The sequence below is a fragment of the Danio rerio genome, chromosome 12 (assembly GCF_052040795.2).
Source record: "Danio rerio strain M-AB ecotype USA chromosome 12, GRCz13ab, whole genome shotgun sequence".
Lineage (NCBI taxonomy): Eukaryota > Metazoa > Chordata > Actinopteri > Cypriniformes > Danionidae > Danio > Danio rerio.
This window is the reverse complement of record NC_141032.1, coordinates 27,157,919-27,170,578: the sequence shown is the minus strand read 5'-3', so window position 1 is coordinate 27,170,578 and position 12,660 is coordinate 27,157,919. Positions and strand designations below refer to the sequence as shown.

The window sequence follows — 12,660 nt, the reverse complement described above, 5'->3', positions numbered from 1 at the left end:
GACAGTAATTTATTTTTACTGTTTAAAAGGGGCTTTGTCACACTAGTGTAAAACTCTTGAATACTTTAATATACACTACCTGACAAAAGTGTTGTCACCTATCCAAGTTTTAGTAACAACAAATAATGACTTCTAGTTGATCATTTGGTTTCAGAAGTGGCTTATATGAAAGGCAAATGCCTCTAGATTACGCTTATTTTACCAAAATAGTTATTATTGTTAATTATTTATTAGGACAGTAAAGTCTGATTTACTTAGTCAAAAATCTTGTCATTTAAAAGAATTCATGTACTGTATAGAATGTAAAGTCATGGTGCAGTGGAGAAAGAATGAATATTGTGTACGAGTCCAGTGAGTTTGTAGGACTGCATCCATACATCTCTGCAATGACTCAAGTCAAGTCATCTTTAAAGGCAAAGAAAGCGTTCTGGCGGGATTCCCAGAGTTCATCAAGATTCTTTGGATTCATCTTTAGTGACACCCCAGACATGCTCAATAATGTTCACACTGGGGACTGGGCTGGCCCAGTCTTGGTACCTCAGGTCTTGATACCTCAGGCTGTTGATGTTGCCATCCACTCTGCATATCCCTCGCACACCCCCATACTGAAAGTATCCCCAAACCATGATTTTTTCAAACTTGACTGATTTCTGTGAGAGTCTTGGGTACATGGGGGTTCCAGTAGGTTTTCTGCAGTATTGGTGATGATTGGGACGCAGTTCAACAGATGATTCATCGGAAAAATGTATCTTCTGCCACTTTTCCAAATAATTAAGTCAAGTTATTATTTGTTGCTCTCATGACTGGGATCGACGACAAGACTTTTGTCAGGTAGTGTATTCTGAAACCCCCTTATTTGATGGGATTTATCAAAACTTTCAATGCAACCGTTACCTCAAAATGTCTGTAGTGACTATAGCTTTGTTTTTAGATGGAGTGTTAAATAATGTAACACTAATCTCTGAGAAATCCTGTATAATTCATCCAGTCAGGTGATGACTTTGAAATTTCTCAAGTATTTCTTGTTTTTTATGGGTCGGTTGTGAGGTCTGAGGTATACTTGAGTCCAAACAATACATTTAACACAATGTAAAAAAAATCTGTTAATGAACAGTTTTTGTGTTTTGTGATTCACAAGTGTTTTTCGCTCATTTATGGTTGTGAATTGCATTATGGAACGTTGATTTCTTTTTTTTGTCGACTTTTAATCTGTGAGAATCAACTCTAAAGTTGAACAAAGTGGCCTTTATTGCCATTTGAATTAATATTATGTTTAAGAAATAATATATAGAGAAGGGAGTCTGTAAAATAACAGAACATGTACTTGCAGTTTAATACAAGGTTTTAGTAGTGTAATATACAACAACACAGAGAATGTCTCACTTTAAACTAAAAAATGTTAATAAAAGTCCCTTTTTCCAACTTTTCCAGGCTAAAAGTTACTGGAAGAAAAATCAAGGTCCCATAATTAATTTCAAAAGCATAAATAAAAAATAAAACATGAATCAAAATACAGAAAACTGCTCATTTACGGATATTTTTTACAGTGTATGTTGCTTTAAACATCTGCTTATTGGTAGCGCAACCTTTTGATTACACTCTAACCTGTCCATAAAGCCGTGAAAACACTAACATCCGTCACTACGTCTGAACAGATACTACCTTCAAGAGCTTGTTAAACATGACTGGATTACAGTTATTATAAGGCAAAACCACCTTAATTGCAGGTGTCGCCTTCCTGTAATAACCTAATGCGGATACTCCACTTGTGCAAATAACCCAAGCATATCCTCAAAGCAGCCCCTTGGAGATTTTACAGCAGTGTGCTTTATCTAGTCTGATAAGAAGAAGTTGTTATTGACTAAATTCATAAACCTTTTGCTTTCTATGATTCGTAGGCAAATATGTGCCATCTATTGGCAAGCAATCTAAACAAGAGGCTTTTAAAGTCAGAAATCTGCAATGATTTAAAGGCCCTGTTTATGTCTGCTATTAAGAGGTGCTTCTGTCAATTGAATCACAAGTGATATATAAACAGGGATGCATGAATGAATCTAATAACTGTATTATATTTGTAATTAAAATTGTATCTAAATAAATGCAACCCAGGCTCATTATTGATATGTACCCCTATATACATTTCTGGAGATTGCAAAATACATCCAAGGAGGTACGATTTTATGTAGTTTTTTGTTTTTGGAAACCCACCAGAAGCTTTCTGGAACCGTTCTTCGCCGGACTTGAAGCCCGTCGTTGCGGTTAACCTCTCACTGTGTTTTAAGTCCACCAATGTATATGGCGAGCTACTGGGCAAACTGGAAACAGCGGAAAAGCTGTCCACAGGAAGGTAAGCGATGAGCTCTTAGCGGGGAAAGAAACAGAAGCCATCGGCAACGTCATACCGCCCCGTAGCATTTGCTTTAATGACAAAATGCTGCCAAATGTAGCTCTGGCTACATAATTTGTGCTCTCCAGAAATGAATACAGGGGTACGTTTTTACAATGAACCTGTGATGCAACAACAGTTGGCTTTATCCTCATTTTTTTTTTTTTACCCAACTTTGATCTCATTTATAAACATGTTGTATGCACAAAACAGGGGTGGAACTTTACCATGCAAAACTTTTGACACCAAAACAAGTTTGATTTGAGAGTATGCACAGTGGTCAGTAAAATCTAAATAAAAACTTTTATCTTAAATACATGACTTGAAACTATCCTACCAAGAAAAATTGTTTTGGATTGCATTTCTTAACTCCTAATGTTGCTAGTTAACACACTCAATGCATTTTTTAACACACGATTTCAGCCTCTATCAAATGGTTGATATGTCAGTTTGACGTAAAAGTTCCAGAATTAATAAATCTGAAAATATGAAGTGTAAGACCTATTTTTTTTATATATATATTTAAAATAAAACACTTTTGAATACTAAATCCCCTTTATTGATTTTTTAAGTATGACATAAAACATTTCAAATTCTTGTTGTTGTTGTTGTTGTTGTTGTTGTTGTTGTTGTTGTTGTTTTTACAATAAAACCAAAATCAAGTGTAGTGGTGCAACAGGATTATGTTTGTTTGCATTTGTTTTTTAAACCAACAGTGCTGTGTGTAAAGCATTATTTAAAGCAGTCATTATTAAACATAGTCAAAACATGGTCAATCGTTTGGTAGAGCAGCAGTCAAAGGGTTAATTTAATCACTTTTATTCCTCATATGAGCCATAATCACTATTAAATAGATTAACGTTTATTCTGTCATACTTTTCTGGTCTTTTAGGAACAATAATTTATTGAATTTACTTAATTTTACTCCGTTTTACTCAATTACTTAAGTTCAACGTTACTCAATTTAATTTGTTTGTTTAAATTCAGCCCATATAAATTGTTTGCAACAGTTTTGCAAAAATTAGTGAAGGTTTCTATGCAACGATTTACAAATGCAACCCCCCTGGTGTTTAATTCATCTCTGTTGCCCATATTCAATCAATTTGGTGATTTATAGGGGATGATCTACGCAATTAAATATATTTTCAAAAACCTCTGTTCAGAAAAGGACAAGCTGAAAACTTGTTATACTTTGAATTTAGCAATATCCAATTGTGACAGGACTATCAAAAGCTAAAAATAATCAATACCAGGTCTGTAATGTTAGCACAATATCTTTATATAAGGTGTAAACAGGGTTCTTTACTTTTTATTTTGCAAGCTGTTGCACTACTACACAAGATAATACATCATCCATAACTCTAAAAAAGGACTCATCTAAGTTCAAAGGTTGTCTGTTTAACTTTTAAAGACTTTTTTTTTGTAAAACAGTTCTCTTTGGTCTGTCATAAAATGCATATTAGATGCAGGAATTCATTCAATAAATTCAGGAATACAACACTTAAACAGAGAGATCTTATTATAATTTTATATCCATTATTTTAGCCTAAAGATTTGTGTAAATTAAACTGGCATTTAATACAAAACATTCGTTCTTACATTAACCAGAGAAGCTAAAGCTTGAATTCTTGCTAAAGGAATTTCAGGCACATGACTGGTAGGGAGTTCGGACTTTTAAGGCCAAATAAATGGAAACATGCAGTGTTTACACATACTTACGGCCTTGAACTGCTTATCTGTGGAAATGAGTGGAACTGGATTGTATATTAAACTGGACGGCCCATTTTAAGACAGAGAACAAGAAAACTGCACCTAGAATACAACTGAAATGACCAACATCTGCATCTTTAAACAAAAAATGTTAATTGTGAGAAATCAGATACAAGTAAAATCTAAATTGTAGCTATCTGGGATCACAATAAAATATATTCGTAGTACGATTTAAATTTTTTAAAAATATTTAATAAAAGCATTAAAGTTCATCCAAAAGAAAAAAAGAAATTGTGTCATTATTTACTCATACTCCACTTGTTTCTTCTATTGTACACAGAGAACGATGAAGAATACTAAAAGAAATACTAGTCATTGATATCCATAATTATTTATTTTTTTTTTTATCATTATACCGATGTCTATGGCTGTTTTTTTCCCCCCAATGTTCTTCAGAATATCTTGTTTTGTGTTCAACAGAAGAAAGAAAATCTAACTTAATGTAAGTAAATGGTTAGGAAATGTCAATTTTTGGTTGAACTATATTAGTTTAATGCAATATAACGATCTGTTAAACTATGATTACCATTTAATTCTTATAAGCTAACAGCTTCCTCTTGCTTAACAGTGTTAATTTTTGGAAGTCATCTTCTGAAGTCATTATAAATATTAATATTCATACATGTGCATTCATACAAGTGCTGTTCTCTTAAAAGAAGATTTTTTCAAAACATTTTTAAACATGAGTTTTAATGAGAATTGTCTTAATAACTTATTTATTGTTTTTCATGATGATGGTAGATACACTTTACTAGTTATTTTGCAAGATACAAGTATTTAGCCTTTAGCCTAAAGTGAAATTTAAAGACCTAACTAGGTTAATTGGTTTAACTAGGCAAGTTATTAGACAAATTGACTGTAAATTGTTTTTAACTATAGTCAAAAAAAAAAAAAAAACTAAGAAAAAGAATTTTAAGGGGGCTAATAATATTAACCTTAAAATGCTTTTATTCCAGTCAAACTAACAGAAATATGACTTTCACCTGAAAAAATAGACACTCAAAAAAATTGCTTTTTGTTCAAATTGCTTATTTAAATTGAGTTGTATGAAGTCAATCTAGGGCCACATATACTGGCAAAATAAAGCTTTGCAAACAAAAAATAAAGTATTTACCAAAATAATTTGAAATAAATGCAAATCTCCAAAAATCACAAAGCGAAAATTTATTTTTGAGCAATAAAAATTTATTTTGCTAACAAAAATAAAGAACAGCAACTGGAAAATTATGTTTTGAGAAATAAAAATAAAATTTGCAAACAAAAAAAGAACTACAAATAAAAATCCAGCAGTGCAAAAAAAAAAAGGGGGGGTATGGGGGCGGGCGGAGTCAAGGGAACTTTTGACTCCAGAAACATTTAAGCGACATTATCACATGTATGAGTGTGTATGAATGTTTCCCAGTGATGGGTTGCAGCTGAAAGGGTATCCGCTGCGTAAAACATAGGCTGGATAAGTTGGCGGTTCATTCCGCTGTGGCGACCCCGGATTAATAAAGGGACTAAGCTGGAAAAAAATATTTAATTTTTGAAAAATTTATTTTCGCTTTATGATGTTTGGAGGTTTGCATTTATTTATTTATTTATTTTTTGCTCAATACTTTATCTTTTGTTTGCAAAACTTTTTTTTATTTTGCAAGTATATATATGGCTCCATAGAGCTGAAACAACTCAATTCTTGAAGTGTTTTTGCGGACAACTTAATTGTTTTGTGTTCATCTATTAAAATTGGTCAGAAATAATAAGGTAACTTAATCGCTTTATGTTCCTCAACACAAATCGATTGTGTGGAACCCAGCATTTTTGCAGTGTAGAAAATAGTATGAAAAGTTGCACTGGTAAACATTGCTTGGGAAATATTTGAAAAATAAATCAATTTTCACACGCATAATTCTGCCTTCAACTGTATATCTATGGCCATATCCATACGTTAAAAAGTACATAACAGTTTAGGGGTTTCAATTACTTTATCTTGCATTTGTCCACACTTAGTCTTCAATGCTTTCACTCTTATCTTGGATTAACATGAGGCACAAAATAACAGCCCATGTGTTGTCACTGGACACATTACAACCCAAAAACAGTTGAAGAATGTTCTGGGGTGCAAAACTAACAGATAATAACAATAAAAGTTTGATAGTTTCATAAATTTCAGTAGTTGATTAATTAGAGTTGTAGAAAAAATGTTGGGGACATAAAAACAAAACATAAAACTTAATTGTGTAGGTCATATTTTAGAGCTAAGTTTTTATAGCTATAAGGTCTACAATATTTTGCACCAAATCTTAACCTCTGAGATTTATGTTGTGTCACAAACCTTAACGTAGTAGCATGCTGAATGTCCTCTTAACATTGTCCTCAGTGTCCTCTGAAGATGTAGACAGACCCCTCTGCCGGCCCACCATAAATCAATCCTGTGATAAGAAAGCAACACACAGGGTTACATTAACAACTCGCATAATGAGGCTGCAGTTGACACTCTTTTACCTTTTCTGTGTAATTTAATAACGCAAGCCTGCTGACTTGCATTTTAGTTTTATTCTATTTTGGTTTTTGATTTGTACTTTGTGCTATTGGTCTTCAATCATTCAATCTTTAATTATTACATTTTACTTATCATAATACCATTTATTTAATTTTTTTTTTTACATATTCATGTACTTATTTATTTAATCAAATTTAAATTTTACTCAACTTATGTATTTGAAACTTAATTTTAATTTCTTCATGGCATTAATCATTAAAATGTTATAATTATTTGATTATTTCTTCTTGTACACTAATGCATCCACTAATTAAAAATGTGCTGATTTTGTTGTTGACTGCTTATATTTAGTTTTTCATGTACAACACAAATTTAGTCTGATAATAGTTACTTGGTTTCGCAAAAAAAAAAAAAAAAAAAAAACTCACTCTTTTACTTGTTTCAAACCTTTATGAGTTCCTCTTTTTTCTAAGAAGAAATTTTGCTAATTGTTGAAAAGCTGTAACCAATGATTTCCATATTACAACTTTTCAGCTTTCTTGAAAATATCTTCTTTTGTGTTTAACAGAAGAAAGAAAATCATAAAGGTGAGTAAATAGTGACCAAATTCAACATTTTAGATAAACTATGCCTTTATTTGTACCCAGTATGATAATAATGATCACTTTTGATTAGATTAACATTATCAAAAAAGGAGGAGCATTTTTAATTTTTGTTTGGTTGCATGTTTTTTTTGTTTAGCTTTTAATACACAGTTGAAGTCAGTATTATTAGGCCACCTTTTATTTATTTTTTTACTTATTTAAATAGTTTCCAAATGATGTTTAACAGAGCAAGAAAGTTTTCAGAGTGTCTGATAATATTTTTTCTTCCGGAGAAAGTCTTATGTTTTATTTCGGCTTCAATAAAAGCCGTTTTACATTTTTTAAAAAACATTTTAAGGTCAAAAGTATTAGCTCTTTTAAGCAATTTTTATTCCGAATGTCTACAAAACAAACCATCGCTATACAAAAACTTACCTAATTACCCTAATGTGCCTATAACCTAATTAACCAAGTTAAGCCTTAAAATGTCACTTTAAGGTGTATAGAAGTGTCTTATAAAATATCTAATCAAATAATATTTACGGTCATCATGGAAAAGATCAAATAAATCAGTCATTAAAACTATTATGTTTACAAATGTGTTGAAAAAAAATCTTCTCTTCGTTAAACAGAAATTGGGGAAAAATAAACAGGGGGGCTGATTATTCTGACTTTAACTATAGCCTATATACATATTATGTATGTATATGTATGTATATATATGTATGTAAAATATAAATATAATGGCACAAAAAAGCTATGCCTTTATAAAAAATAAAGATGACAGTATAAAATGCAGTCACACTCCTGACTTCTCAGAGTCGAACATGTTTGGAGAGCACTCAAAAGAGTATTTTTGCTGCTTGTTTAAACTACTTATTTAAAATGAGCTGATTCAACACAATTTTGTGTTTTTGTTTTGGGATAACAATTGTTTTGTTCAATCCACTTAAATTTGTAAAAACCATTAAAGTAGCATAATCGATTTGTGTTGGGACAACATGAAGGAATAATGTGGAACCCAGCATATTTTACAGTGTGCCCAATTCTTATATAAGTTCGCCTGGTTAGTTTAGTTAAGAACCTCAAGACTTCACATCGCGATATAGCCTGGGATTGGCTCACGAGCTCCAGGACTCCCCCGCTGATGACGACACAACATCTGACCTCGTTTCCAACGTAAACCGGTCAAACACCCAAGTCACTAAAGCCTCAGAAAATGAAGCAAATTCTCAATGAACAAATGACGTCAGAATGACTCTCCCTAAAACAACAACAACCAATGTTTTCGCCACAAATCTCTTAAGAATGAATGAATGAGGTGCTGCGACGCGGAGCGCATGCTGAACGCGACTGCTTAGGTTTGCTAAAAAAGTGCCAATGCGATGCGGCAGTTGTCAGGGGGAGATCGGAGAGGAGGGGGTCTGATTGGCTGAAGCGGTGCTGTTGCCCCGGCGACGGCAGGGGGGGTACGGAAGCGTTGCCGTGCGGCGTGATCTCCTCCGCGCTGCGTGGATGGAGGAAGCAGCTGCTGATCTTTTGACACAGCGCGAGCGAAAGGCTACTGCATGAAAAAGCACGGCAGCTTTTGTCGTCGGACGCCACAGTAGAATGCACGAATGTAAGTAAACGTTTTACTTTATGATTTATATAACACCGAGGGGAAGCAGTAATGTTCGCCGCGCTTTTAACTGCGAAACGTGGCTCGTGAACGCATTATAGCCAATAACAAGCTATCGCTCTTTCTAGTTTTTGCTGTGTACGTTCTTTATTATTTTAACAAATGTATCTGAGTGTGTTGAAATATACACGCGTATTCCTTACGCGAATGATCTATTTCTAAACATTTTACACCATGTGATCCTTGCTAGCTAACTTAGTTGAGTGAAATGCGTGCGTTTGGCGTCGAGCTGACTCGAGATATTAAACCGACCACATTCCAGTCATATTTAGATACTTTTAAATGAATAAATACACCAACTAAAACATATCTCGCGACACTTTCTGACGTGTTTATACGCTTGCTTGCTTTAAAAGCCACGCATTAGCTCGGACGCTAACTGAAGATCCTCGTTGATATATAGGAGGCTCGCCAGTGATTCTTGTGACATTATCTGCGGAAGTTTCAGAACGCTCGACAAGACAAAAACCAATATTTGTTAACGCAATATTAGAACAATAACTCCATCTCTCACGTTATTAGCCGCGAATTTGCCCATTTAAATTCGAACACCGAACATTCGAATAGAACGTTAATCAAACGCGCGTGACAGAAAACGAGAGTGGTGCTAAAGGTTACAGTTGAAGGTTACTAATATGTGTATTCGGTTTGTGTCTAGTAGTGAGAATCTAGGACAACTATGTAACACGAGATGTGAGGGTGGGGGCTGTTATTTACTCTTGTTTTGTTTTGTATCTTATGTGTTGTTGTTGTTGTACATAAGCAGTGGTTGAGATCGAAAGCAAAGGGACTGGTTGCTTTGCTCGTGACTTGTTGATGAAATGGGATGTTCTGACGCGGACGTGCACTCATTATTTCCGGCGGTAGATAAACGTCTGAGTGACATTGACACGTGGTCAGAGTTGAACGCATAGCTGTGCTTGTGGAAGAGCAGGGAACGAGTACACAACTCCCGAGCTGCATGTCACATGAGCACATTATTTAGTTCTGCTGTCTGCTTTTGCACTTTAGACTGTAGACTCATTCAGGTCAGGTTGCGTAGGCAGTGAACAGGGTTGACATGCGTTTGCTTTTATTTGCAGGATGACCACATTAGCTGCAGGACTCTCAGATGCATGGCTAGGTGGATGCAAAAGGGCACAACTGCCTAAAGAGACTTCATTAGTAGCGAATCCTTTGCTAATGTAGTGTGCGGCAATAGTGTCTGTGCTGTGCTGTTTTCTCTGGAGGGCTTTTGTAGGACACAGCAAATGATCCCTTGCTTATTGCTTCTCTCCTGGCATTAAACGGGAAATTAATTAGTCTCATTATGACTCTCACAATGATAGATAAGATCTGGCTCTTGGCTGTGTGCACTTGCTGTCCCACAAATGCTGGAGAAATGCAGAGTGTACAAGTTTAAATCCCTGTTTTGGTTGCAGGGTTCAGTTAGGTTTGGATGATGTAGAATGTGTGCATCGTTTGTAGGTAATTTTTATTAAAAGTTTGTTAATAAATGTGGGTTAAATATTTATAAGTGTTTTACATGCGTGTTAGTTAAAGACATTTTGGGTAAGTTAAATTCACAAAATGGAAAAATAAAATGGAAAAAGTAAGAAATGCAACTGAAGTGTCAACTTTAACAGGTAAATTGTAAAATATTGGTGAAATAATTTTTCATTGTTGTCATACTGAACAGATGCAGTTATTAAAAATGAAACATTATACTTATTCTGACCTGTACATATAAAGATATAGAACATTTTTGACAAGTGTGTGAAATATTTGAAGACGTAAAATGACAATTATTTAGTATTTTGCGGCTGCAAGACTTTATATGTAATAAGATGTTCTTGTTGTAAACAGTCCAATATTTTTTTTCTTGTATGTAGACAACTTTTTTACAGATTTCAAATAAACTTTTGTGCAAAAAATGTAAGATGATAGTCGATATGTTTACTCAGGGAAGAACAGTTCAATTCGACATTTTAATACATGTAGAAATTCAAGCTGAATGACACTTGTATTGTTTTATGTACTTATGTTTTTGATCCATATTTATATTTATTTATGATCACCGTCAAGCTCTTAACCTATTTTACAAGATAAAGTTTGAGTGTTTGACAGAGTTAAAGCGTCAACAATAGTTTAATCAGTAGTCAAAAACTGGCTTCAACTACAAGAAAAAAAGAAAAAACAAATATCCACCACAGTTTGAGTACGTTTTCGCTACAAAAAAGGATGTCTTCATAAAACCACAAATTTGCATTTAGAAAACTTCTTGGTTGAGTGGCAAATTAAGTAAATGAACATGCAGTTGTTTTCTTCCAAACACTATTATATGCTTTATACAGCTATTGAAAAGTGTTTCAGTGCATTCACTAGATTTTTTAAGTATAAAAAAATGTTTCGAGTCTTGTTTTATTCCTTTTTACGCTGCACAAAATAATTTTTTAATGAAGTTTTAGAAAAAGTTTAAGAGTTAATTAATATTTGGTGGAATAACTCTGATGATAATATAATTAAATGGATAAATACAACAGGCTTCAAACACAAGAAAAGAGCAATTATCCACCACAGTCTGAGTACATTGATTTTTTTCTGTCTTCATAATATCATTGTTTTAAGAAATTTTAAGAAGTTTAAGAGTTAAGAGAAATTAATATTTGGTGGAATAACCCTAATGAAAATATTTGTTGAAAAATGCTTTAAATGACCATATATTCCAAATGTTATGACACTTTTATAAAATAAATTGAATATTAACATTTTTGTTAAACTTGTATTCAAAAAATTCAGAGACTGAGAACTTTCAATGAGTCCTAAACTCTTAAAACCGATCAGCTGTTCTGAACTTTAAACAGCAAATCAAACTTTCGTCCAAGTGTTTAAATGTGCTGTAACGACAGTGTCTTTGTTTGCTGGCCCCTCCTCTTTCAGTCCTCTCATTATTCCTCCAGCTGCATATATTTCTCATCTGCTGTTAGCCTCTTTTTGTTCCTCCATGCCCTCAACGTTAGACCAGGAGGCACAACTCTCATCCCCAGGAGGCTGTAACGCTGTGGTTGCCATGGCTACATGGTGTCACCGGGGCGTGGTAATCAAATATAGGCGACTGCTCTGGATTTCAGTTGCAAATGTGCACTCCCCCCCCCTCTTCATTTGCCTGGACCGTGTCGCACTTCGTGCCCACCCCAACCCCCAACTCAACCCTGTATTCTTAGACTTGGTCTGTCACACTTCTTCTTTTGGTTTCATGCCCCTGGCCTCTTTTCTGAAAGATTTAAGTCCATGCAGCAGCCGGCCGACAGTTAGGGCCCCTCTGTCCATTGACAGTGATGCTAATGTCAGGCAGTGCCTTGATGAGGAGAGCTTGCTCCCCAGTACCATAGGCTGTGTCATTCTGATCACAATGGACGCCATTGTGTTGGTCACTCCTGTGTGAATAAACAGGGTGTGTTTAATTGAGACTGTAGGGTGTGACAATGGCACGGGACGAAGTCCAGACAGCATGCTGTGATGATTGTGGGGTGGCTTGTATATGAATGACTGTATGATACTACCATATGAAAATGAAAGAAATGGAAACCCTGCTGATATTTTAGTGAGTTGTTGGCCTGTTTGATCACAATATTTTGGTCAAAAAGATGTTTTTTTATTAAATGTGTCATATCATTTAATGGTTTTTATGTTCTCTTTTGTTTTTGAGGCTTAAAGTTATTACTCTCAAAAATGATTTTTGCTGATTGTACAAACAACTTATTTAAAATGAGTTGAA

At 34.2% G+C, this 12,660-nt stretch overlaps 1 protein-coding gene across 3 annotated transcripts in view; it reads left to right on the top strand.

Annotated features, from left to right (window-relative positions):
• The first annotated feature begins 8,618 nt into the window (after positions 1-8,618).
• foxn2b (forkhead box N2b) overlaps positions 8,619-12,660 on the top strand; it is a 39,125-nt gene continuing 35,083 nt past the window's right edge. For 2 of the 3 annotated variants that reach the window (XR_015503455.1, XM_087275069.1), the window contains exon 1: positions 8,622-8,843. Coding sequence is in view for 2 of the 3 variants with exons in the window: in XM_087275069.1 (XP_087131195.1) it covers positions 8,834-8,843 (10 nt within the window). In the remaining variant the exon portion in view is untranslated. 3 annotated transcript variants of the gene reach the window in all.